This window comes from Oculina patagonica, chromosome 11 (assembly GCF_052425735.1).
Source record: "Oculina patagonica isolate OP01 chromosome 11, crgOcupat, whole genome shotgun sequence".
NCBI classification, from domain to species: Eukaryota; Metazoa; Cnidaria; class Anthozoa; order Scleractinia; family Oculinidae; genus Oculina; species Oculina patagonica.
In genome coordinates, this window is record NC_135768.1 from 56,956 (window position 1) to 82,447 (window position 25,492).

At 37.9% G+C, this 25,492-nt stretch overlaps 5 protein-coding genes across 5 annotated transcripts in view; 3 read left to right on the forward strand and 2 right to left on the reverse strand.

Annotated features, from left to right (window-relative positions):
• Positions 1–5,083, forward strand: part of LOC144630947 (leucine-rich repeat-containing protein 47-like) — a 5,650-nt gene extending 567 nt beyond the window's left edge. The window contains exons 2-5 of the mRNA XM_078489302.1: positions 3–812; positions 1,438–1,676; positions 2,679–2,781; positions 4,753–5,083. Coding sequence (XP_078345428.1) covers positions 3–812; positions 1,438–1,676; positions 2,679–2,781; positions 4,753–5,037 — 1,437 coding nt within the window. The 3' untranslated portion in view covers positions 5,038–5,083. The remainder of the gene's footprint in view (positions 1–2; positions 813–1,437; positions 1,677–2,678; positions 2,782–4,752) is intronic.
• A 1,212-nt stretch (positions 5,084–6,295) lies between these two features.
• On the forward strand, positions 6,296–9,138 carry LOC144631231 (dnaJ homolog subfamily C member 22-like). The gene has a single exon (XM_078489644.1). The coding sequence runs from the start codon at positions 6,386–6,388 to the stop codon at positions 7,460–7,462; it is 1,077 nt and encodes a 358-aa protein (XP_078345770.1). The 5' UTR covers positions 6,296–6,385; the 3' UTR covers positions 7,463–9,138.
• Positions 9,044–11,434, reverse strand: LOC144631232 (peroxisome assembly protein 12-A-like). The gene is made up of 2 exons (XM_078489645.1): positions 10,567–11,434; positions 9,044–10,105 (listed from the first exon to the last, which is right to left on the reverse strand). Exons 1-2 carry the CDS (start codon positions 11,407–11,409, stop codon positions 9,890–9,892), a joined length of 1,059 nt encoding a protein of 352 aa, XP_078345771.1. The 5' UTR covers positions 11,410–11,434; the 3' UTR covers positions 9,044–9,889.
• Positions 11,435–11,437: 3 nt separating this feature from the next.
• On the forward strand, positions 11,438–15,092 carry LOC144631234 (dnaJ homolog subfamily C member 27-like). Its single transcript, XM_078489646.1, has 8 exons — positions 11,438–11,570; positions 11,727–11,792; positions 12,542–12,581; positions 12,869–12,901; positions 13,185–13,261; positions 13,719–13,838; positions 14,361–14,431; positions 14,876–15,092. Exons 1-8 carry the CDS (start codon positions 11,502–11,504, stop codon positions 15,012–15,014), a joined length of 615 nt encoding a protein of 204 aa, XP_078345772.1. The 5' UTR covers positions 11,438–11,501; the 3' UTR covers positions 15,015–15,092.
• Positions 15,093–17,230: 2,138 nt separating this feature from the next.
• Positions 17,231–25,238, reverse strand: LOC144630527 (protein FAM133B-like). Its single transcript, XM_078488885.1, has 9 exons — positions 25,129–25,238; positions 24,442–24,536; positions 23,587–23,665; positions 23,178–23,258; positions 22,963–22,995; positions 22,575–22,640; positions 22,116–22,246; positions 17,453–17,495; positions 17,231–17,306 (listed from the first exon to the last, which is right to left on the reverse strand). Exons 1-7 carry the CDS (start codon positions 25,150–25,152, stop codon positions 22,121–22,123), a joined length of 504 nt encoding a protein of 167 aa, XP_078345011.1. The 5' UTR covers positions 25,153–25,238; the 3' UTR covers positions 17,231–17,306; positions 17,453–17,495; positions 22,116–22,120.
• Positions 25,239–25,492: the final 254 nt, after the last annotated feature.

The window sequence follows — 25,492 nt, forward strand, 5'->3', positions numbered from 1 at the left end:
AGTTGCGTTCGCTTCCAGAAGAATTAGGCAAACTGTTGAACTTAAAAACTCTAGATTTGCACAGAAATAATCTAGTGGAGTTACCAGCTTCGATTGGGTTACTGAAGGAACTCAAAAACCTCGATGTATCAGGCAATAAATTGCAACTCCTTCCGGTAAAATTGGGTGAGTTGACTTTGCTGCAGATACTAAATGTAAACTGTAACGAATTAACGGCATTACCAAGCTTTGTCCATCTTAAAAACCTGCTGAGGCTTGACGTGAGTCATAATCAACTGACTCAACTGCCAGACGGAATATACGAACTTGAACATCTTGCAGAAATTCACGCCTCCAATAATCAAATCGCCTCCATTGATGCTAATGTCTCGAAGCTAACGTCTTTGAAGGTACTATCATTAGGCGTGAACAAGATAGAGTTAATTCCTACTGAGCTATCTGAGTGTCATAAGCTCAAAGATCTTCACTTGCAAGACAACTTGATCAAGGACAGCAAGCTTGTTAAGTTGATAAAACAGTGTCATACCAAGGCAGTCCTAGACTACATTGCAACAGCAAATGAGAAAGGAAAAGGTGGAAAAAAAGGAGGGAAGAAAGGAAAAAGCAGAAGAGGTACTGATGAAGACAAGGAGAGGAATGAAGAGCAGCCTGTAGGCACAAATGGGCCAGTTGTAACAGTTTTATACAGTGATGACTTCAAGATCTTAGTACAACCGAGTATTCAAGACATCAGACCTTACATAGTCTGTACACTGGTGAGAAATGTGGATCTTGCTGACATGACTGCATTCAGAAAGTTCATCAATATTCAGGTACAAAGTAAATTTTCATCTTGTTGTTTTCCAAACACACATGGTTTATCAGGTAATTCTTGTCCCCACATTCCTATTTGTCATTTTAGCTCTCTTATCAAGACATTTTTGTGTGATCTCACCAGCACGTCACCTCAGTAAATAATTGGAGCATTTTAGCTGCAGGGGGTCCAGCGCCACATTTTCACGGCACAAAAAGATGACTTTGTCACACTTTTGATTTGCATCAAAAGTAAGACAAAGTTGGATGACTAACTTTGAAACTGCTGTCAGTGGTACGCATGTCCTTTAATATCGCCTTGACAGGGGTTTGACAGGTGTCAACGTTAGTAACATTTGATGCAATTCAAGAGTACTTTTGACAAGAGTCAAAGACACATTTTACAGTACCTTTGTCAAATCTTTGATAAACGTTCAAGGTGTATTACCTTACATCAATAGTGATGACTAGAACCTAGGGACCCAGTTAATTTTGTTTACCTTGAATCTCAATGTTTTCCTCAGCTCCACTTCAGGAAACATTAAGATTCTCAGGAAACAAAATTAATTGGACATCTCCCTTGGGACCAGTCACTTAGTGTATATTGTTGAACAACAGTCAGATATTTTTGTTTTTTGATTTTAGACCAAACTGCATGAAAGTGTTTGTGACCACAGGACCCTGGCCACGATTGCCACACATGACGTGTCAGCGTTAGTGTTTCCTCTGGAGTATGAAGCAGTCAGTCCTAGTGATATCCAACTGGTGCCGCTAGGACGACACAAGGAAATAACTGCTGAACAGCTGATATCAGACCTCAGGACAGAAGCTATGAAACAGAAACAGAAGACTAAAAGAAATCCATTCAAAACTGGTCTTTATAAGTATGCATTAAAAATAATGATAACAACTTTATTTAATTGTTAATGTCTTTAGCACTTTTGTGCTAATTGGGGACACTGTAAACAAACAAAGACTGTAAATAGAACAGAAACTTTTTAAAAGTCACAACTGGCAGGAGGTTGACCAGTTGGCTATTAACAAAGCAGGGAGGAGTTGAATTCAGGACCACTGCACTGAAGACAAATCCAACTGGGGGCAGGGAGGTGGATTTGAACGCAGGACCTCTGGATTACAAGTTCAGCATTCTAACCACTAGGCAATGCTCCCTCTAAAAGGCAGAATACACAGAGCATTGTGCTCGGCTATTTGATACAACACATCAGAAAAGTTGCTTTGAAAAGGTGTTAATATTGTTTTAAAATCTCTTATAAAAATTAAAAAGTACATTTTTATATTGGAATCATAAGATTTTCAGTCGAACAAAAAATTATAGTGAACAAATGCTCTTTATTGGTATATTTTCATTCTAGCTTTTAAAGTTTCCAGAAGTATTCCCAATTTTTGAACTTTGACTTTTCAGCAATTTTTTATACCTTTACATTGTTAAACGAACAAATATTCTTGTCGCAAGGTCTGAAAAATTTATAAGCAAAGCAACCTCTGCAATACAGGAACACCAGTCTCACGCCAACTACCAGATCGACTGGGAAGGAGTCAAGATTCTTGATAAAGAGTCGGTAGATGTCAAAAGGAAAATCAAGGAGGCCATCCATATCAGACGTCAACGCCCAACGCTGAACAGAGACGGGGGCTATGATCTTCCCGCCATTTTTGACCATCTGTTGTCACGTGATTAAACAATTTGCATTTACGAGACAATGTGAGCTAATTTCAATCGCTGATGAAGACTGTGCGATACAGTCGAAAGCTTTGCTTATAAATTTTTCAGACCTTGCGACAAGAATATTTGTTCGTTTATTTATACACCAAGGTCAAGAATGAGCGTACATAGTCATACTTTACATTGTTGTTTATCTATTTAGGTATCTAAGCCTTATTGAAGGAGCGCAGCTGTATGCTGTTGTTCGAGACTCTACTAAAGCTGTTGTATCTTTTCCACCAGTGACTAACTCTGAGAGAAGTAAGGTGAGGTGAACAGTTCTTTAACAATAATGCCAAACACTAATACACAAATCTACTAAAGACTGTATATATAGATCGAGTTTGTTCGTAGCACGAGTCAAGTTCGAGCCCGAGTCAAGTTCGAGTCACGAGTCAAGTTCGAGTCAAGTTTATATTTTTCTTTATATCTTTTGGTTTTAATTGCTGGTGAAAATGATCGACCAGAGGCACAAGAACAGCAAGATTGGATTTTTTTTTACTGCCGACTGCGAGAGTTTATTCCTGCTGTTGGTTAGCAGCAGTTGCTTTTCAAAGAAGAAATGTTCCTTAATTGGCATCCAGTAATTTTCCTTACACATTCGTACCTGGACTAATATATACACAACTGAGGCAGAGGTTCCATCTTCACGACACAAAAATCAGGGGAACTGGCACATCGCCTGCAATAGCGAACGGACAAGCGGCCGCCGAAATAACAGATACCAATCGCGACAGCTTGAATTTGCATAACGTCTCAAGTTCACTGATAAAATTGTTTCCCGCATATCTGGGATTCTGAGACATACACCGACCGTAATGCTATGCTCCATTTTTCTCAGTCAAGTCAAGACTGACGTCGAATTCAAATCTGAAGTTATTCTGAATTGGATAAAAATAATTTTGAACCAAATAATATATGTAGTCTAACTGTGTAACAAAATCGTTGTGTGACAAAGTCGTTCGTGACAAAGTCGTTCGTTCTATTTTTGATGACTCGAAAAAATCTCGCGTGAAGGGAAAAATATATATTCCTCAGTCGCCCAAGACAAACCAAGAAACTGCTGGTAAAAGCGTATTGTTGGAAAGGCGAAAAAGCATATTGAAAAGTTATAAAAACAGTAAGAATTGAATGGTAATTTAAAGCGCTAGCTTACCAGTATATTTATTTCGAAATGCAAAATGAAATCTTTGCGATCGCTTCTGCAGTAAAAAAAAAACTTTGTTGAATCAAACCTAACTGCTGCTCTTTACTACAGCCAAAAGATATTATTTAAAAAAAGAAATATATAGTGAAAAAAAAATATTTGACTCGAACTTGACTCGTGACTCGAACTTGACTCGGGCTTGAACTTGACTCGTGCTACGATCAAACTCTATATAGATCATTTTCACATGACGTTTTTAAGTACTAAAATCTAAAACTACAGAGTTACCAAAGTTTGTATCGTGTCAAGCACAAGAGGTACTTAAATTATATTTGTTTACATCTTTTTAGCTCAAATTATAGCATCCTTCATTCACTGAATGTTTTTTATTTAAATTTTTGTTGCACGACAGTGAAAATAGTTTAAAAAAATTAATATTTTGATTAATTTTTACTTTGTATCTTTTGATATGTATTTTTATCAAATGAAACAAAGACTTAATTATAATCATTACCAGTAATTCATTGACAAAAGGTGCTAGACACTTGAGTTTTATTATGCTGTCATATTGTTTTATCTCTGTCCAAAATCGAGATGTGACATTTCAGTCTTCAATAATTTTTATTAATTTAGTTTTATTACTATTGTCACAGAGGCCTCTTTTATTTTTTTTTTCGTATGGGCTGGTAAATGGGAAGAGGTGAAAAGTATGTGTGCATAGCCTGGGGAGAGAAAAATACAAGCATGCAGGAGGACACTGGGGAAGGAAGGAAGACTTTTTTCCTGTCGTCCCCTGTGCACCCACTATTTTCTATTTTTCCTGTTTTTTTTTTTTTGGGGGGGGCCTTTTCCCCTCCATTGAATTCGAAGAAGCTTCTGGAGAGGAGAGAGCAGATACATATAAAGGAACAAGTTTAAACTTTTTTGTCACATTTTCTGTTGTTTTAGAATGTTTTAAATTGTTTCCAGTAGGTAAAAAAGGCAAAAGAAGATGTTACATATGTTACATAAACTCTCTTTCTGCAATATATAACAAACACAAGAACAAAAGGGCTGCATTAAAATTAGTTTTAATCTTTGTCAATGACAGATCACACCAAGGAAGCTTGATGTACTCTTGGAAGTGACATCACCAACTGATCTGGCAACTTGTAAGTCTGTTATGGACAGTCTGATATGCAAAATGCTTGAAGCTGGATTGTGCACCAAAGTTGAAGGTGAAACTGAAGCATGTGCTACTTCTCATGGAAAGCAGGAGCTTGTTATTGAACAAGTTAGAGTTATCAACAGTGATGGCCAGCTCAAAGTTGTCTATCCTTCAAGAGTTGATCTGCAACTGGAATCAGTCAAAGTTATTCATCAAGAAAAACAATAGAAAACAAAGCATTTAACAAATGAGAATATGTTACTATTCTTTCTTGTACATGTGTACTTCACAATAAAGATTTCAGATATGAATTATTTGTGGAAGTTGTCACCTAAAAACAAGTTTTGTGGAGATCTGATTTAAGCTGAAAATTATGAAAAATAAAATTCCAAAATTACATGAAAAAAATGGATGGGTTGCAGGCAGTGTGTGCCCACTGGCCATACTGTTCTATATAAAAATTGTTAATTATTCCAACTTTTATTACCTTGATAATGTGTGTAAAAAGGCGGTCAGGAGGCCATCACTCCAGACTAGATGCACGACATGAGGAAAGTTCCCCCTTCCCATCCTTGCAGTCCCCTCCCCTGTGTTGCTGTTCCAGAAAGTATCCAAAACCATATTTCCCCGACCCCTGAGATGGTTTTTGGATCTTATACAGCCCCGCCCATCCTCCGTTTTTGGAAAATGCCAGTTTAGCTTCATACAATAAATCTTGCACATGTATTTAGCCACCCAGGGGGCGTATTTATTTCAAGGAAGTTTTATAGGGGGGGCCTTTTTAGTGAGAGCAGGCTTTATAAAGAGCTGGGAACTCATTTAATTTAGTGAAACACCAGCCGGTTTAATACAAATTTATCAGATCATCTGAAATTTACATGTAAAAAATTCTGTTAAGTTTGCAAAGTGAACTAAAATGTTAAAAATAACTTGACTTTACAACATTTACAATACCACTGGCAGTCATCGCCCTGTTTTTGCTTTTTTTTGTTTGTTTTTTGTTTGCTTAACAAAATGAAAAGCTTAAATCGAAATGTTTACATGTAGCAATGTAAGAAAAATAACATGATGATAGGATTGAAATGGGGAGGGGGGCCGAGGGAAATGGGGAGGGGGCTGGGGTGCTTAATAAATTATTTTTTGCCTCAGAAATTCGGTGTGGTGGGGGGAGGGGCAAAAACATGCTAGTATTATTATTAGGAATTTAGAGCTCAGACTGGGGTGCTTAATAAATTATTTTTTGCCTCAGAAATTCGGTGTGGTGGGGGGGGGAGGGGCAAAAACATGCTAGTATTATTATTAGGAATTTAGAGCTCAGACTAAATTCATTTTTGATCAAGATTCGAAAGAAAAAGATTTTCGCACGTTCTAAAAACCGGTCTCCTCCTTCAGTTTTTCCACTGTACTCGTCACCAGTAGACCAATCCAACCAGTCACCGACGGCCATGTTACAAAGAAGTCAATAGCCAATCAAATGTCGCCAGGTGAATTTATTCGCGTGTCACTAATACTTCCGTTTGGTCACGGCAGTTCAATCTGTCATTTTGCAAACTTACTGCAGAATAACGGAGTTTTCATGGCGAACCGAAAAAGCTTATTCCTAACCTATGTTATTTGGTTGATTTGGGGATGGTTTGGCCTGCATCACTTGTATCTGGGCCGAGATATTCAAGCATTTGTTTGGTGGTCAACCATCGGAGGTGTATTTGGCCTGGGATGGTTTCGCGATCTTTGGCGTATTCCAGAATATGTTGACGACGCGAATGAGGAACCTTACTACGTGGAAGAACTCAAAAGAAAGATAAGACTGAGAAAAGAACCAGCTTTTAGCGTAACTAGATTCTCAGGACAAATGCTTGTGGGTTATTTTTATGGGATCTTGGTACGATTAGCGATACCCGAGGATGCGAAATGGCTACCGGCGCTGTTGGTTCCGCTTGGAGTAGCGATCGGTGTTTATCTTGTAGGAAACATTGGTCGTGAGAGGGGTGATTTTAAATACCCTTTAGCAGGATCTTTCATTGCTAATATTACTTTGACATATCTCACTGGGGATGAGGCTGGTGCGATGTATGTTGCCCTAGTTGCTGCGATATTTTTTCAAAACCACCGCGAGTTCAAGAAGGAGAAACCGCAGAGAAAGACGTTGTGCAAGCGACTGCAGTACCTAGCTCTCGGCGGATTAATTGTTTGTTCTCTCTGGGGATCATTCCTTTACTTCAATGCACAAGTCACAACTGAGGACGGAGAAACCGTGAAATTACGCGATGCAGTAAATCACTTCTTTAATTCGCCAGTGTGGTTGGAGTTCAAAGATGTGTTTTGGGGTCTGTATGAAGAAGGTCAAAAAAATGGCTGGGACAATTTCTACGACGAGTTTGTCAAGGCTTTGGATCCAAGAGGAGAAAAGAACGCTTATCGTGTGCTTGGACTAACAGAGGACGCGACACAAGAAGAAATAAAACGACGATACAAGAAACTTGCTGTAAAATGGCATCCTGACCGAAACCCAGACAACAAGGAGGAGGCACAGCAGAAATTTATGGAAATACAAGAAGCTTACGAAATCCTCTCTAATATCAAATCAGCGAGAGCTTCTAGAAACACAAGAACAAGAAGTGATTATAATGAACACGAACACAGAGAGTTTTAACAAAGGATAGTTTATAGACCAACTAAATAAATATTTTAGACTGATCAATTCGACCAATAACAGGTGGTCAAATAGCGTGTAATTATATGTTGGTGTTTGAATTGTGATTTCTGCACCACCTGTGAACTTGTTTTCGAGAAAAATCTTTTACTTACCGACAGTTATGATTCTCTTTTGTTATTTACAACTGTGTTGTTCCAGAAAGTATCCATATCCCCCCCCCCCCCCTTTCCCTCCCAACAGTGGGTTTTTGGTTTGAACCCCTCCTCTGGAAATTCCAGTTAAGGTTCACAGTTTTTTTTTTTTTAAATTCTGGTCTTAAGACCCCATTCCCCCTTAAGGTTTCCAATGATCCTCCACAAGGAGGGTGTAAAACATTTAGAAGTACCTTATTGTTACTTATTTTCGCGGGAACTTAATTTCGCAAAAATGGAACGGGTATATTTCGCGGGACTTAATTTTCGCGATTTGGCCAAAAATACGTAATTAACATAAAAAGTACAATAGAAACGTTTAAAATAAATTTTCGCGGGTCTTTAATTTCGCAAAGTTTTGAAAATCGCGAAAATTAAGTCCCACGAAAATAAGTAACAATAAGGTAGACAAGGTACTTGTTAGAAATCTGTTTAGGTTCCCAAAAGTTGTCCTGCCAATTTCCTGTGAAATGAACCATGGAAATTAAACTTTTCAAGTACTTACCTTGAAAATTAACCTGCCTAGTAAAGATCAACCAGAACTTTAAAAATGTGTTGGTAATTTAGGTCCTGGTAATTCAATGGGCACATAACTTTTTCTTACCCTGATTACTTCAACCCAAAATTCTGAACTCTCTGTTTGGCATATTTCATTAAGTAATCTTTTACAAGATTTCAAGTTGTTTTCTTCTATTCCTTTAGACATCACAGAATGTTTTATATTGTTCCATTTAATTAATTACTGTTAATTACCTTTTTCAAGAATGTTGTGTTTCTATTTATAGCTATGTTAGGGTTACTATGAAAGCCTTATTAAACCTGCGGGTGGGGGTAAAGAACACCTTTTGAGTGTGCTCAGAAGAGGGGGAGTGTGGCTTATAAGAGAGGGAGGAGTTGATTTAACAAATTGCATATAATTTATGGTACATAAAAGAAATACAGTGAAACCTCAATCTAACAAACTTCCATTTATCGAAGGCCTTGGTAGAAGGAACTATATTATTCCTCCCAGTTTATAGTAAAAAAAATATGGAAAAGAACCCTAATTTTTCATAATTAAGTACGACAAATTGGAAATCTTGGTGACTTATACAAAAGTGTATTTACCCCTACATGCAAGAAAAATTACCCAATACTTGCTTCCTTGACTGCTGATGGGCAGAAGGTCTTCAGTAAATTTCCATTTGCTTAGTAAAAATGTTTTAATAGTTGGCATTGACACATGTGGTACTTTCTAACAGAAAAAAAGATGTTGATTTAAAGTGTTTACTTTCCATCACGTATCATCTGTTTATGTATTGTGAATTGTTTTTGATGAGTCAGTTACAGTTAAAAAATATTTAAGGGTGGATTCTGTAAATAAGAATATTTTTGTATCTTCTGATGAACTAAATAAATCAGTTAACAGAGCCACACACATTCATTTACAAATGAAGAATGTTTTACTTAGTAATTGAGTATGTACCAAAAAAAAACAGAAAACTACCATAGTTCGGACTCTCGATTTACTTTCCCTAACATCAAGTTCTTAACATTAGTGAGTCCAAGTTCAAAGTGTAAACAACTTGACTTCCCTTTGGTGAACATATACTGGTAATTGTACTATTGAGATTATAAGTTAGCTATTTGCTACTTTTGGGGAATTTCCTTTCTCTTGAATAATGATCATAATGACATATAAACTTAAAAAACTTAAGGCACCATGCAGGGTGTCACATCCTCCTTCCTATGGCTCTTTTCGTTTCTCTTAGGCTTCTGGCACAAGAAACCAACAGCTCTGGAGACACAGAATTTCTAGGACTTCTGGTCATGATGTTTCAAAGAATGTATGAGAGAGTCATTGCATTTTTTGACTTTGGTTCAAGAATTCTTTGCTTCAAATAGCCAATCAAAAAATTTCGAATTACATTCAAAACCCTATGTGCCCAAAGCCCTTTGTTTTTTGTGCCATGGCTTTGCTGGCTAAGAGAAGCAATAGGGGCTATGGGGACAGAATGGTAACCAACGGCACATTCTTGTTCCCAGAGCCTGCATCCCCCTAGACCAGTGGTCGGGAAACACAACCGACTGGTCTTGGTGGAGGTGGGCTCTGGGAAGGAGAATGCTACTGACTGTTTTATGGAAGGTGGTAAGTTCAACTCTCGTTCCAAAGGAGAGCTAAAAAAAGCTTACATGTAATTTTCTGAGTACATGATTGCATCACTAACCTAAAACTAAGGCAAAACAGTTCTTTTTAGTTTTGATCGTCCACATAAAGTCTAACAAGTTGTTTTGATGCACTTGGTAAATGAGTAACTGGGCAGCAGCCATGTTGATTGAGGTATTTGTAGATACAAGGGTAACAGAACACATAACCAGATGAAGCCAGTGCTGTAGGATTAGTACGAACTTTCTTACACAGAGGACATTGTGCTGGGTGTGGAGGAAGTTGAGCTCCATGCTGGGCAGGCTGTGGAAAGAGAACATAGAAGTTTAATTTCCTTTCCAGTTTAACCATCACTCAGATCATGAACACTGATAAATTATTCACATTAACCAGTGAAAGATTGCTATAAGCGTGCACATATTTTGCATGTCTGCTTTTAAATGAACAGATGTCTGTCGTCATCATTCACATCCATGACAACTTGCCCGGATTATCCAGGAGTCTCCCAGATACAGGCCAAATCTCCCTGTCTACTGTATGGGTCACCAAACCTCCCAGATATGAAGGAAAGTGAAATAAATGACTTCACATTTATTTTGGGAGAAAACTTAAAAATATTTATAGCACTTTTGTGGATGACTCAGTGGATATTTTTTTTAATGCCGTTTTGGGGGTTGAGAAGAGGTATCTTTACGCAACATTGGTGGTCTCCCAGATTCCTTCTCTGGGTGGAGGAGGGCAAATTACTCCAATGCATATCTCACCTTGGGCTGGGGTGGTGGAGGAGGGACTGGTAACTGCATCACAGACTGCACTGCACCTTTATTATCACTTGAATACCACCAATCTATGAACTTGAGAAAGAACACTACCACAGGAAGACCATTGGCTAAAAGTGATGTTAATAACTGCATTACTGAACTTGGAATTGCAGCCATCCTTTGAGCCACAGTCTTCCCACTCAATATACTGAGCAGACTGTTGTGCATGCTGTGCGCAAGAATGTCTTGTCTAGTGAGCCTTTGCAGTGAGACTCCAATGACATGCAGGAGAGGAGAATGGACTCCAGAGAATCTGAAGACATATAGTAGGTGGTAGCATAAGAAGATCGTTTCCCAAGTGAAATGTAAGAATGGATAAACATAAATAAATGTCCTCTTCAGGTGAAGAAAGTACGACCGCTTTCGTGAAGAGTTAGTGAACAAATATCCACTCACATACTCCTCCCTCACTCTTTCAAACAGTTGATCAAGTTTGAGTTTTGCGTATGGTATTCCTACAAGCATTATTAAAGACAAGTACTTCTGAAAGCTTGGAAACTCTCCTTTTCTGTTTACTCTTTTGAGACCATAAAAATGTTCAGAGATTGAACCCCCGAAGTTCTTCAAGTAATAATTCTGAACAATGTAATCCAGACATAGGTGAAGTTCGTCTCCGAAACGCCAAATCCATCCCCATCTATCAGGATTGGAAGTTGCTAGCACTTTTAAGGCATAAGAAACAGCCGGTCTAAGAACTGAAGCCATAGATTCCTCGGCAACTATCTCGAATATCGTAGGGTTGGCATTTGTAGTCCCTTGGTTCAAATGAGCTGCAAACTCCGCCATTTTGAATTTGCTGGGTAACCAGGTGATTTGACAAGCGTGGTTACAAATGCACAGAGTAACCATTTTGTTGACAGCTTTGTAGAGATGAGACGATGGACAGAAAACCCGGACATTTGACAAAGTCTGTTCAAGAGATCGCTGGATCTTTGTTCTGGATAAAGGTAAAGATCAAAATGGCCTCAGTTGTACTTTCAAGTGATGGTGGTGTTGTTCCATTTGTTGATAATCCTGGGAAATGTATCTCGATCATTTTACATGTACTCTGGCTCAGATGTTTATTTATTTTTGTAAATTTTAATGCTTAACTTTCTTTCCAGGTTGTTGGAATAGGGAACGATGGTGTAGGAAAGACCTGTCTTGTTAAAAACTTTTGTGAGAAAAAGGTATGGCAGTGACTGTATTTTACTGTCTAAACATCTCCCTTGGTGATCAGATCTTTACTTAAGCTTATGTACCAGTCAAATCGAAGGTTCAACATCCCCCCCCCCCCGGCAACACCCTGGGCATTTGAATTTTTGAAAAATTTGTGTTCAAATTTCCCCCTCCCCGGGCCAAAAAGCCATTCAAATGCCCCACCATAGTTCTATTTCAGGTCATTAAAAATGCCTTTTTTCCAAGAATTAATTCACACGCCAAGTCTGCAGATAAGTCTAAAATACAGGAAAAAGCCTTTGTAACCCTTCTCTTTTTATCCAAGTTGTTGCATTCTTTTAAATCCTTAAACTCGCCATTTTGGACCTTATTTCGGTCTCCGCCATGCCCCGGGGGGGGGGGGGGGAGGGGCACTCAAAAAAGTTTTATACGGGGAGGCTCCGCCCCAAGCTCTTACCCCTTACCCTTTTATATACCATTTTCACAGAAATTGTACCCCTTTTGTATACCTGTTTTCACTCACTGGGATGTATAGCACAAAATCCTGGTTGTAGAGATCAAATTCCCTACCCCATATGCATTGTGATCAAATTCCCCACCCCAAGGGATGGCAAAGGCGTCAAATGCCCGGGGTATGCCCGGGGAGGGGGGGGGGGGTGTTGAACCTTCGATTTGACTGATACATAAATCATGACTGTGTGTTCATTATTAATTAGGAGAATTAAGACATTCAATGATCACTGTTATGTTCTCTTTTCAGTTTTCAAAAAGCTACCACCCCACTGTAGGAGTAGATTATGGTAGGTTCAGTTCTTTTACAAGTAAGCTTATAAACATGGCCCTAACTTCGAAACCTCACAATTTTTTTTTGGCATCAGCTCAAATTCACTGTTTTCCTCCAGTATCCAAGAAAAAAAGAAATGTCCAATAAATTATGTAAAAAAAATAACTTACCCCAAGATCAATCCTGTCTGAGAAATGCTACTCAGTCCTTCTCATTTCAGCATGTCCATATTAGCTTGCTGTTCATCGTTATTGCAAGTGCAACATTATCTTTTTCCTAATTGTTGCTGTCTATTGCTTTCAGGTTTCAAGTTACACAAAATTAATGGCACTGACTGTAAGTATAAATTTTAAATGATGTTGGTAAACAAACCGAATCACGTTTATGCACAGAAGAGAACCTTATGAATTAATTCATGGTTGGTGCACCTATACTACATAATTATGTTCCATCAGTTCCATGCCATATAACAATAATTATTAATATTCAAAAATTTAATATTCAATACAAGTCCTCAAAATCCATCGAGTTTGATTCTCTCAATTTTGATGAAAAGTTGAAACTTTGTAATACATGTAAGTCATGATAGTAATAAAATAATTTATTGTTTTATTTTTAGATAGGATAAACTTCTGGGATTTTGGTGGTCATGCAGGTTATGATGAGATAAGGGTTGAACTATATGGACAGACACAGGTTAGAGTGCAGCTTGACTTCAGGATTTTACTTCTCGCTCCCAAAGGTGTCCATGGTAAAAATTGAAAGTTAAATTAATTCAGAAACTTTTAAGGTGGCTCATGAACAATGGTTTAGTAAGATCTTCCCAACTTCAGCTTCCGGGCTAGATCAAGGTGATGTCAGTTTGTTACTATGACAATACCAGGTTTATGGTGCCCTCTATCTTTTGAGTATAATATTAAAAACTGCACCACTATCCAGTTAAAGCTTTTTTTCTTTGATAAATATTTCTTTAATCAACAAAATGAATTTTTACAGGTTTTAAAAATAAGCCCTACCTAACAACAACAACAACAACAACAATATTTGAATGTTTAACATGGTCTGTACCAATGCTTAGTTTAAAAAGCAAGTTTATAGGCATGCCACAATTTTAATTATTTATTAATCATGATATATTGTGTTACTTAACCAGGCCTGCATTCTGGTGTTTGATGTTACAAACAAGTTGTCATTTGACTCCCTTGACTACTGGTTACAAGAATTTACTAGTAATGGCGGCAAACAAGCTGTAATGGCTGTGGTCGCTAATAAGGTGAGAATCATTCATTTAGCTGTATAATAAACTAAAAAAGATTTTTGCTCTTCTGTTAGGCATTTAGTAGTATAACATTTAGTTAGTATGCTGTGGTGGAAGGTGAGGTGGCCTAATGGTTAGTGCACTGGACCCAGCCCTGGCCGGGGTTATTGTGTCTTGTTCTTGGGCAAGACACTACTATCACACTGCCTCTCTCTACCCAGGTGTATAGATGGGCTCTGCCCGAAACGTCTGTTTAATATTAATTTTTTGACACTTAAAAGAGTTTTTTCTCAAATTTCTTTACTATGATCCAAAGTGTCACGCATCACTGACTGTTTATTTCATTCTATGGAAGAACAGTTTGTTAGGCAACCATCTTAAAATTCATACATGGGACCTGACCAATAATACTAAATAATTCCTTTGACTGAGCTACGATTGCAATTATGGAACTGGAATCTTTTGGTGTCAACACTGCAATGTTTAAATCCTCCAGTGTACTTAATTGCAGTTTCATTTTATTTTTCATTGGGTCAGACTGACTTGTCTTCCAAAAGAGTTATTAGCAGCAAAGATGGACAGAGATGGGCCAAGGCACATGATCTGAGGTCTGTATGAAAGTTTTACACCTTACACCCGTGTTCAGTGTTACGTGCATAACAGCTTTCTATCAACATCCATCTTTTGACATGCTAAACAAACAAGATGGATCAATATCCGCCTATCATAACCCACTGGCATAACCTTCTAAAATTGTGGGCTCATTTGCATTAATACGACACCTGTATGCATTGGTTTTGATTAGCTCATTTCAAACAGCACATCAAAAGACAATGTTGAAAAATGAATGAAAAGATAGCTATGCACGTAACACTGAAAGCGGGTGTAAATAGTGGCATTACAAAACCTTTAGATGGTAAGAAGGACTAGGCCAAAAAATTATACAAAACAACCTGGATAGAGGACCTGCATGAAAACCAGCTGGAGCTGATGTGGCTTCCTCTCTAAATATAGCAATTGATTTAACCTACATAATCCTTGTTGTTTTTTAGGTATTATGAAACGTCAGCAGGCACTGGTCAAGGAGTGCATGAGATGTTTAGTGGAGTGTTAGCAGCTGTTGTGGAAGCAAAGCTTGTGAAAGCCAAGCCAGTCATCAGTACAGAGCAAAGTTCTACTAAACAAAAATGAGTCTTGTAATACTCATTCAAAACATGAAGACCTTTCTGGCAACCAGATGCGACTGTGTCCAACTTTGCAAATTTAATAGTAATAATAATAATTTGTTGTCATAATGTTCGCTAAAAAGATAAAAATATTATTTACAAGGCTAAAAAAGTTATAAAATTTTAAAAAGGAACCGAACGTTTTCGACTTGTTGTCATCATCAGTCAAAAAGTGCTCTTTTTTAACAGTCAGAAGTCAAATAAAAACAGTTTTGACTTTTTTTTTTCAGCCTTCTGGCACCCTGATGATGACAACAAGTCGAAAACGTTCGGTTCCTTTTTAAAATTTTATAACTTTTTTAGCCTTGTAAATAATATTAATAATAATTTGATTATTACATTTGGATTATGGTCTTAGGAATTACTAAGAACTTTGGAACACTTTGTTGGGTTATAACTGGGTTGTGAACAGTTTCCTTGTTCAGGGATATGTGAACCCACAGGCCACAAGCCGAAGGAGAAAAAGAAAAACTCGGGAATGTAGAGCACTGAACATTGAAAACTTACAACATAGCCTTTTCCAGGTTCTTGGTAGTTGGGGGAGAGCAAAAAAATGCAGGCAAAATATAATCCCCCTTTCAATGACCTAAAATGTCACTCAAAAGACATCCTGTCAAACATAAGCATCTTTGCTGGGATTGGATGGAGTTTCAAGGTTAGGTTATCTTTTACCTCTGTAAATCAAAAAAAACAACAACATAAGAACCAGTTCTGTGCAACCTTTTTTGTTTCTTTATTATTTGTGAGAACCATTTTATCTTAAAAAAGTACATTAGTATTATTCCATCCACCTGGATTCAGTTACTTGCAATCTATACAGTACATGATTTTGCCAAACTCAGTCAAAAAGTACAATGTACATATTAATATTTTGCTGGTGAAGCAGTTTACAATTTTACTGTACTGTGTTACATGTTTGTTTTAGTTTTCTGTTTACTGCATTATTGGTTCCAAACATTAAATTAAGCTAGCACAAGGTGCTCTTTTTTAACAGTCAGAAGTCAAATAAAAACAGTTTTGACTTTTTTTTTTCAGCCTTCTGGCACTAGTTTAATTTATGTTTCTGTTTTGGGTTCTGACTGGTTAAGGTTAAATATGTACATGTACTTTAATGTAGTATAAGTGATACCGTTAAAAATAAACTGTACATATGGGTTATTTAAATTGCTACCTAGAAATATATTTATCAAATATTAAATAGTTATCAAATAAACTGAAAGTTCACAAGTTGTGATGTGTGAATATCTTGGGTCTAGATTAATGACACACCCCGGCCAGGACTTGGTTTCTCAAAGTAAGGAGTACTACAACCATTGGGTTCAATTTCCAGTCATTGTGTAAGTCCAGTTTTATTCATTTATTCTTACAATAGTGTGTGGAGAACTTAGGGTGTGAAAAACAGGTGAAATTAGATTACCATATAAGCTAATATAAAACGACCAGCAACTTTGAATCTTGGCCTGGTTATTCAAAAGAGGGTGTCTCCAAATAAAAGGAGGACTTATGGAAGTGGAAAATAATTACATATTCATGTAAACTTTTAAAGTCCTTTAACAAGGGTTATCTAACTGGCAAATTAAACTTAAGCCTGCCTTTAATAATGTTACCCTCACGTTATCAAATGTAGGGTTAAGAAAATTTAACTTCCAGACCCTCTCCTGAACAACTGGCCCGTTCATTTTTCAAACCTGCTGAAGCCAGTCTGTGCCTAAAAAGCCATATTGTTTGAACGTTTTTGCCAACAGAGATCCAGTTTGCCTTGATTTTAAAAGAAAGCAAAGAAACCCAACATTCATAAAACATAAAGGTCTGGTGTTTGGCCTCAACTAACATGGCATTTGATAGAAATTGAAGCTTTAAAAACCCTTGTGCCTGAAATGGCTTTGGGAGGTTTGAGAAACCTAACCTAGGTAAAAAAAATTATTAAAATGATTGCACCACAGCCATTTATTTTGCTTGACACTCCTAGAAGAGATGCAAAGTCATTTTAAAAAAGAAACACTTCATGTTCATTTGAGTCTCGGTGAGTTTACTAAACCTTTATCTTGGGTTCACACTATGAATCTTGAGTTCTCCCAGACTCACCCTTGTGTTCACGCCAGCCTTATCCAAACACAAGCAAAATATTTCTTTTCTCTGATTACTTTAAAAACTGTCTATTTAAGATTTGAATGAAATTCACTCCCTGATCTAAGACAAAATATTTTGATCAAGTAGCCAGTATGTATGATAATTAATATTTATAAGGAAAGTTCCACCAGAGTCGGATCAATAGTCATTTCTGGGAAACTGCCCACCTACCCCTCCCCAAACCTAACATTTTGCCCAAAGAAAGAAGTCAGTGTTAATGTTAGGTTAGGGGGAGGGGTAGGTGGGCAGTTTCCCAGAAACGACCATTGATCCCCAGAGTCCAACAAGTTCCCAACTTCGTGGTCTTTTCTGTGACCTAAACAAAAAGAAAGGAGCAACAAATTCAGTTTAAATTATGAATGTCTTCTGAAATGATTTCCCAAATTTAAAAAGAAATCTTTCCAATGGTTCTGTACCATGCAAGGACCAAACAAAATTTTTGGCCATTATTTTTAGCAATCTCATTTAAATATACCTTGCTGGAATATTCTGAAGTGCACACTCCCAGCATCTGCCAGCAAGACAACTGATTTTACTTAAGAGGGCGTCTTTCTTAGAAACACCCACTCAATTTCGCGTAAAAAATAATTTTGCCTGAAACTCTGTCAACTGAAAGACTTTACCGAGGTAAGAACTAAAACAGATTTGGTTTGATTTGAAATGATATTCTGGCCGCGTTAGAAGCCATAAAATATTTTCCCTTGTCAGCCCCCGTCACAACGTCTCGAAAATTGAAAAAAGGCACTTTTCGTAACACTGTAAAATATTTCTTTCGCATCATCTAGCCGCAAATTTTATATCAACTTGCTCATAAACCTTTCTAGTTTTCCAAGAAAGTCACAATTTGCCTCTCAATTCTCCTGAAAAGGCAAAATGGAGCGTAATATGACCACTACTAATCGCCTTCGAGCGAAGACTGTAAATTGGCTTCGATTTAGAGGCTATTTTTTAAATTTTGGGATCAACCTAATACTTCTAGCCTATACAGCCGACTAGAGTAGTCGTTAATCTGCAAATATGTGCAAAATCCCATGTACGTTTTTAATATTTCAAAAGTTGTGACCGTTTTTATCAGCACATGTACCAGCATTTTCGATTTTTTCGCCTATATTGAAATCGAACTCTCTCGAACAGATTTTGACACACATGCAGCCTACCTGCTTCTCATCTCGGTTTATGTCCAACGTTAGACGGTTAACAATCCCCAGATGGCTAAATCCCATAATAACTCCAACAAATTGGTAGGTATTGCCTTCAAAACTTGAGCACCACGGCATCTATCGAGTCCCTTGTTAGCGAGCGAAAGCCTGAATCCAAGGCTACATTTCGCACTAAATAGCCCATTGAACACCGTTTCAGAGCCGTTTATCTTCAAGAATCAGTCAAAAGACTCTCTGAGACTGGTATTCAGAGAACATAGCCGCGATTTGAGGTCTGAATTCCGAAGAAACATCACCATTTACAGCGTACATCTTGACAATATCGAAACTGTGTGATGCTGCTTCCGCAGAGGTCCGCATAAATGGGGAAACCGCTGATCGCTTGTGCCAACAAGGCAATGTGTTTTTTTTTTAATCAAAATTTGGAAAGCATGCGCAATTTCGAGTTTTAAATAAATCAATCCAATACAAACAGGATGGGCCTTAAGCAAACCGAGGAGCAACGTTAGAATTTCGCAGAAGGTTAAAGAATACCTTACGGCACGGTTTACACTAGGAGAAAGAACTTGGCGAAAGGCGGACCCTTCCCCGCGCCTCTCTTTTTTATTTTTGGAAAAGTTAGAACGAACAAAAACCCAACAATATATGTTTACTTTCACTTTGTACGGAGTAAGACATGGCTCAGTTTGTCTGCGTTTAATACAAACTAAGGCCCAAAACTTTAAATCCTTGTTACACTAGGTTTGTACTGGATAGGTCAATTACCTTGCAGGATTTATTTTGGAAGTTCGCTTCTGGCCTGGAGAATTTGACGATGGAGGAAAAAACATTAGTGTCACCAATAGGTGTTTAACGCGCTAGAGCGATTGACACTTAAATCAAGTTTACTACTACTACATCAATATTCACATATTCGAACAACACAGGTATGGAATGCAACAGAAGAAATCGGGACGAGAAACATTGTTTTTTTTTACTTGGCCTAAATTATTACTTGCCATCGCACTTATTAGCATTTAATGGGCATATTCCAACACTGTAGTCAACAATGACATGGATTGCATGGTTGATATCTTCGGCCGTCGAATTGGTAGAGACAGCTATTTCTTTTAACGTGCTGTATGAGCTCATATAATAGATTCTTATATAAGAATTTTTCACTTCATTTGAAAGCCTATGTTAGTGCATCGTATGAACCTCGTTTCTTCTCGACTGTTTCATAAAAATTTGGGCATGCAACTTGCGAGAATTGTTTGGGCAAATGTCTCACCGCCCCCCCCCCCCCCTGGCAAAAATTGCCCGTACGCCTATGCCCTTCCCAAGTTGCAGTAGACATGCGAAATGCCAAAATCAAAGACAATGAACGTATGTTTACAAGAACAGAGTGGCTGACGAAGAGCCAAATCCAGCGCTTTTTCTCCCGACTAGCAGCAAAACGTCACAAGGATCAGGGTGTGGTCGGAATGTCACCCGATGACGAGGAAGATGTCCAATGCCTCCAGAAAAATTCCGACAGACAAATTCTGGTAGACAAGGTTAATAGAGAAATCAACGTCTCGCATCCCATCTGCTACGACACGTATGACCTCTGTGAGCGTTACCACAGCAACACGCTTCAAAAATTCAATGTGGTCATGCTGAAAGCCATCTGTAGCCACTTTGAGATGTATGTAAAATCAAAAGAAAAAAAACAACTTCTGATAAACAAGAGGACGGATATGATTCGTGAATGTGAATGTGTTTCTGACTAAACCATGTTAAACATCCTGTAAGAGTAACAGACAGTCGTTGAGTAGTCTTGGCTCCATGCCTTGACATAGCTGTGCTTTTATTACGTTAAGTTCTCTCATCCCTCTCATCAAAAGGCAGGCAGGCTAAGAATACTACATCCTATAAGTGGTTTTCACTGTCACGCCGCCAAAAATAAAACCAAAACTATTAAGTAAAAAAAATATTACAGGTTGTAGAAAACTGCTATATAAACTACCGTTACTTGTCCAAGTCTCAGATCTGTACATTATTCTGTACTCTAGTTATTCGTCAAATTGTTTCACGCAAATTTGAAGAGCACAGACATGTGATCTGGCATTAAATTCTGCTACAAATCCGATCACCCTCACGAAAAAGTAAACATTCAAATAAACTCTTCCCGCAAAACCTCAACGCTCAAGTGTTCAGAGTATTAAAAATGGCGAGATGAGGATTTTTTTTAAGAAAACGCGACAGCCTTCTGGTGGCCATCTTAGGTCTTGTGTGGCGTGAACTCCGAAATTCAAAATGCTATATCTTACAGTCGGCCGGACTCCAGATCGAACTTTCCGCGGTTCGATCCCTGGCCAGGGTTGCTGTATTGTGTTCTTTAGCAAGTCAATTTTCTCTCATAGCGCCTCTACCCACCCGGGTGTATAAATGGTTACCGGCGAAATAATTATGTGTGTGTGTGTGGGGGGGGGGGGGGGACTGCGATGGACTAGCATTCCATCTAGGAGGGAGTAGAAAAATTCTTAGCCGCTTAATGTTATCGAAACCGGGATAAGCTGTGACAGTATGGGCCATTTGGCTCGAGGCTTCGCTTTTAAAATATATTTATTTATAGGATTGATTTCTTTAAAACTCGAAATTGCGCATGCTTTCCAAATTTTGATTTTAAAAAATTATAGTGATATTGCCTTGTTGGCACAAGGCGGTCTCCCCATTTATGCGGACCTCTGCGGAAGCAGCATCACACAGTATCGATATTGTCAAGATGTACGCTATAAATGGTAATGTTTCTTCGGAATTCAGACCTCAAATTGCGGCTATGTTCTCTGAATACCAGTCTCAGAGAGTCTTTTGACTGATTCTTGAAGATAAACGGCTCTGAAACGGTGTTCAATGGGCTATTTAGTGCAAAATGTAGCCTTGGATTCAGGCTTTCGCCCGCCAACAAGGGACCCGATAGATGCCGTGGTGCTCAAGTTTTGAAGGCAATACCTACCAATTTGCTGGAGTTATTATGGGATTTAGCAATCTGGGGATAATTAACCGTCTTACGTTTGACATAAACCGAGATGAGAAGCAGGTAGGCTGCATGTGTGTCAAAATCTGCTCGAGAGAGTTCGATTTCAATATAGGCGAAAAAATCGAAAATGCTGGTACATGTGCTGATAAAAACGGTCACAACTTTTGAAATATTGAAAACGTACATGGGATTTTGCACATATTTGCAGATTAACGACTACTCTAGTCGTCTGTATAGGCTAGAAGTATTAGGTTGGTCCCAAAATTTAAAAAATAGCCCCTAAATTGAAGCCAATTTACAGCCTTCGCTCGAAGGCGATTAGTAGTGGTCATATTACGCTCCATTTTGCCTTTTCAGGAGAATTGAGAGGCAAATTGTGACTTTCTTGGAAAACTAGTAAGGTTTATGAGCAAATTGATATAAAATTTGCGGCTAGATGATGCGAAAGAAATATTTTACAGTGCTACGAAAAGTACCTATTTTTCAATTTTCGAGACGTTGTGACGGGGGTTGACAAGGGAAAATATTTTATGGCTTCTAACGCGGCCAGAATATCATTTCAAATCAAACCAAATCTGTTTTAGTTCTTACCGCGGTAAAGTCTTTCAGTTGACAGAGTTTCAGGCAAAATTATTTTTTACGCGAAATTGAGTGGGTGTTTCTAAGAAAGACGCCCTCTTAAGCTTTCTTTAAAGAAAATCACTATGAAATAAGATGTAGCCCCTGTGTTAAAGTTTTAACTCAATTGACAGCTTAAGCAACCCATTTGCCTCACCACTTTTATGAAGATGAAGAATGTTCATCATTGTGTTTTCTCTTTCTCTTCTTTGTCTTAGGCTCATCTGTTGCATTGTCATTCACTGTACGTTTTCTCTTCTTTTTCTTCTTTTTGGTCTTTGTTCTTCGCTGCACATAATTGAAAAAAAAAATTAACAACAGGAAGGGGTATATAGGTAACTTATGGTGTAGAACACCCCTGCAGAGCCACAGTACACCCACTAATTAAAATGTCGTGGATAAAATGAAGTATGCAAGCAGTAATCCATGTAATATTTACACTCTGGGAATGACTACCACATTTTTTAGTATATCAATTGTCAATATCTTTTCATTGTAACTATTCTGACCAACAATTGCTTTAGACATATTTAAACACATTTTATTTGTTTAAGTTTCCTGTCTCACCCCCAAACACTATGGTAACTAATGAGAATCAATCTGTCAAAATTCTCACCTTGTATTCTTCCTCAGATTCACTGTTGTCAGAAGTTGAAGTTGATGATGAAGATGAAGAAGGACGCTTAAAACAAAGCAAAGGAAATAAGCTCTGTTTAGTTTTATTAAGACATTTTGTTAGCAACGTCTTAAATGATGCAGACTAACCACTTATGCACTTGCATTGCATCCAGAAAGATTGGGGGTGGAAGGAGGGGGTGGAAACCCATGGTCGACTAACAGCCCATCCAGGGGGGAGGGTGGGGTGAGGGCCGAGGGTAGCCTGCAGTGGACTAGCAGGAGGCAAAGCAATGACTCATTTTTATGATAAACAAAAAAATTCACTTTGCCACCAACACAGATGAGGAACCAAACAGAGACATGTACAACCAGCAACAGTAGCTCACCCTTCTCTTTTTACGCTTGCTTGACTTCTTTTTCTGAAAATAAATATCAAGCAAAATGTAATCAAAATATACTAATGAACGAAGCCAAGGCAGAAGCAACACCGAAAAAGTAATGATAATTGTAAACCATAGTATAATTTTAATAATTTACAGTAATGTTAGAAAAACACAAATATCTCAAAGTACAGCTTGTGATGCTTATTCAACACATGTACCTCTTTTCTCTTTGTCTTTGAAGAACCTTCTGAGGTACCCAGTACTTTTTCTCTGTTTTTCTTTAGCTCACTTCTAAATTTCTGAGAATCAATATGAAGTTAATTAATAAATAAGTTAATTATCAACCCTAATAGCCAATGAGCATGGTTCAGATTTAAACAAAAGTCTTGTCCAGTCATCCTGAGAAATAACTTTTCTTGCCAGACAAGTAATGGACAAGAGCCCAGACATGTCATCTGCCACTAAATCACGACTTTACAAAGAAAGTAAAAGCAATACAAGCATGCAAATGCCCTGGGCAAACAAAAAGTGTCTGAAGAGCCAGCTGGAATTCACCTTTTTTTTAAGCCCTCACGGCTGATGGTTATATATAGCCCATTGCCTAATTCTTTGTGCTAAGCTGGTTACCTGGTTTAAATGTTCTTCATATGCAGCTAGTGTCTCTGAGCCTGTCTTCTTTTTGTTGATCATTTCTTTCACCTCATCCCTTTCAATCAGAATTTAAGATGAATTTAAAAGAAAATTAGTAAACATTCTCCAATATAAAATATATTAATTAAAGCAATATGTACACATGTACACTTTTGAGTGGTAGTCCTGCAGTGTTACACCAACAGCATACCCCAGGATACCAGGGCTGCAAATAACAGTCGGTCATCGGCTGACCAAAATTTGTTCATGTCTGACGAAATCCCAAGTGTGGTCGGACATGATGTCAGGACAATTTTTTTATCGTAAATCATTTTATGGCAACAATGAATAAAATTAAACCTTTTGTTTTTAGTGATGTCCGACCAAAATGTTGTTTTGTCCGACCATGATGGTGTCTGGGATACCCACATTAATCAAATTCAGACTTGAGAACGTATTCCAATCAACTAGCTATTCAAATCAAAAGGCCTTCCAAGGGGTAAGAGCAACAAGTGACATGACCCTGAATACTAACGTCACAGGAACATTTTAACAAGGACAAGTGGCATCATTACGGCACTGAAATGCAACAGCGACACAATGCGACAGCAACACAATAGGGGGGGAAATGACAGCGACATTTACAGCTATTGGCTAGGCAACACTGGTTCTCAGAATAATTTGCAACACGGCTACCCCCTTGGAAGGCCTTAAATCAAGTTAACTGTTTCACATGAAAGAACTACTCGGTGGACTTCAAAGTTAAGTGTAGTTGCAATTTACCATAGTTTGAGAAAACCTGTGTGTTTAATTATTGAAATTATAAATATATAATCATAATGAATCACTTACAGGGTTGGTCTATTTCTGTTGAGGTAGTCCCTTATTGTTGGTCCCGATACAGCAGGTCTACTTGCCCGTGCCATGGCTATAGGATTCATACATGCCTGAGAAAAATTGTATCATTGAAATGTGAACAGGTGAACACAAAATTGTGTTAAAAGGAAAACACGCACAGTGACGGCGTACTGGGGGTTGAAATAATGCAAGTTACTAACTAACAATGTAACCTAGAATTAAGCATATTAACACGAAATTAAATGTGAGCCTCAAGGGCTGGATAATTTACAAAGTGCTTTGCATTATAAAAAGGCAGCGCACATTAGATCAGACTTTTAAATTTAAGAGCCAGTCTGATTGTCTGTCTATAATCCATTTTATACTAATTAGCCTTCATTAAGGGTTTACAGACAAATAACACATGATTTTTATGGCATCTCTGTGCACAGCTGGTGAAATTCAGATTCCATCACCCCAGTAAAGCACAGTTTACAAGAAAGAAGCTAAGTACGGTTCGTAGTTTTGCAGCTATTAAATTTGAAAATAAAGTTGTAAACGGTATTCATTTTAAATCAACATGTATGATCATTTAACAAGGTAATCTTGTTATCGATGCAGGGGTTCTATTTCCATATTGCACAGTTTTATCAGGCATATTATCATCACTACAAACTATTAAGGTAACCTTTTAAACCTTACCACTCGGTTGTCTCTTTTCCCCATTTTCGTTTTACGGCAAATTTAAGTATCAAATGGTTTCAAAATTAGTAATCATACCAGCTGCATTTTCGCTGTGTTGGAATTTCGTTTGACACTACATAACGTAATGCTTTCTATGCAACGAAACCGCTAGCATTTTGACAGTCAACTCAAGTACGTTCCAGTCTCTCTCGACTTCGTCACTGGCATTATTTCAACCCCAAGTACTAAGTACGCCGTAATTATCACTGTGGGTGTTTTCCTTTTAACCTTAGCGCCCTACTTTAAACCGTGATGAAGGGCGTTGTAAAAATAAATTGGAGGGTTTGATAAAATAATTAAAACCCTTCCCGGCTTGCTGGTA

What these genes read in the sequence shown, in the direction of transcription:
- LOC144631231 (XM_078489644.1), top strand. Translation starts at nt 6,386, where the DNA reads ATGGCGAACCGAAAAAGCTTATTCCTAACCTATGTTATTTGGTTGATT.
- LOC144631232 (XM_078489645.1), bottom strand. Translation starts at nt 11,409, where the DNA reads ATGGCGGAGTTTGCAGCTCATTTGAACCAAGGGACTACAAATGCCAAC. An exon ending in CTCCACCACCCCAGCCCAAG is followed by an intron (nt 10,106 to 10,566) that starts GTGAGATATGCA and finishes CTCTTTCCACAG; the next exon opens with CCTGCCCAGCATGGAGCTCA.
- LOC144631234 (XM_078489646.1), top strand. Translation starts at nt 11,502, where the DNA reads ATGGACAGAAAACCCGGACATTTGACAAAGTCTGTTCAAGAGATCGCT. An exon ending in CAAAATTAATGGCACTGACT is followed by an intron (nt 12,902 to 13,184) that starts GTAAGTATAAAT and finishes TTTTATTTTTAG; the next exon opens with ATAGGATAAACTTCTGGGAT. An exon ending in GCCAAGGCACATGATCTGAG is followed by an intron (nt 14,432 to 14,875) that starts GTCTGTATGAAA and finishes GTTGTTTTTTAG; the next exon opens with GTATTATGAAACGTCAGCAG.
- LOC144630527 (XM_078488885.1), bottom strand. Translation starts at nt 25,152, where the DNA reads ATGGGGAAAAGAGACAACCGAGTG. An exon ending in GGAAAAGAGACAACCGAGTG is followed by an intron (nt 24,537 to 25,128) that starts GTAAGGTTTAAA and finishes AATTTTTCTCAG; the next exon opens with GCATGTATGAATCCTATAGC. An exon ending in CAAAGACAAAGAGAAAAGAG is followed by an intron (nt 22,996 to 23,177) that starts GTACATGTGTTG and finishes ATTTATTTTCAG; the next exon opens with AAAAAGAAGTCAAGCAAGCG.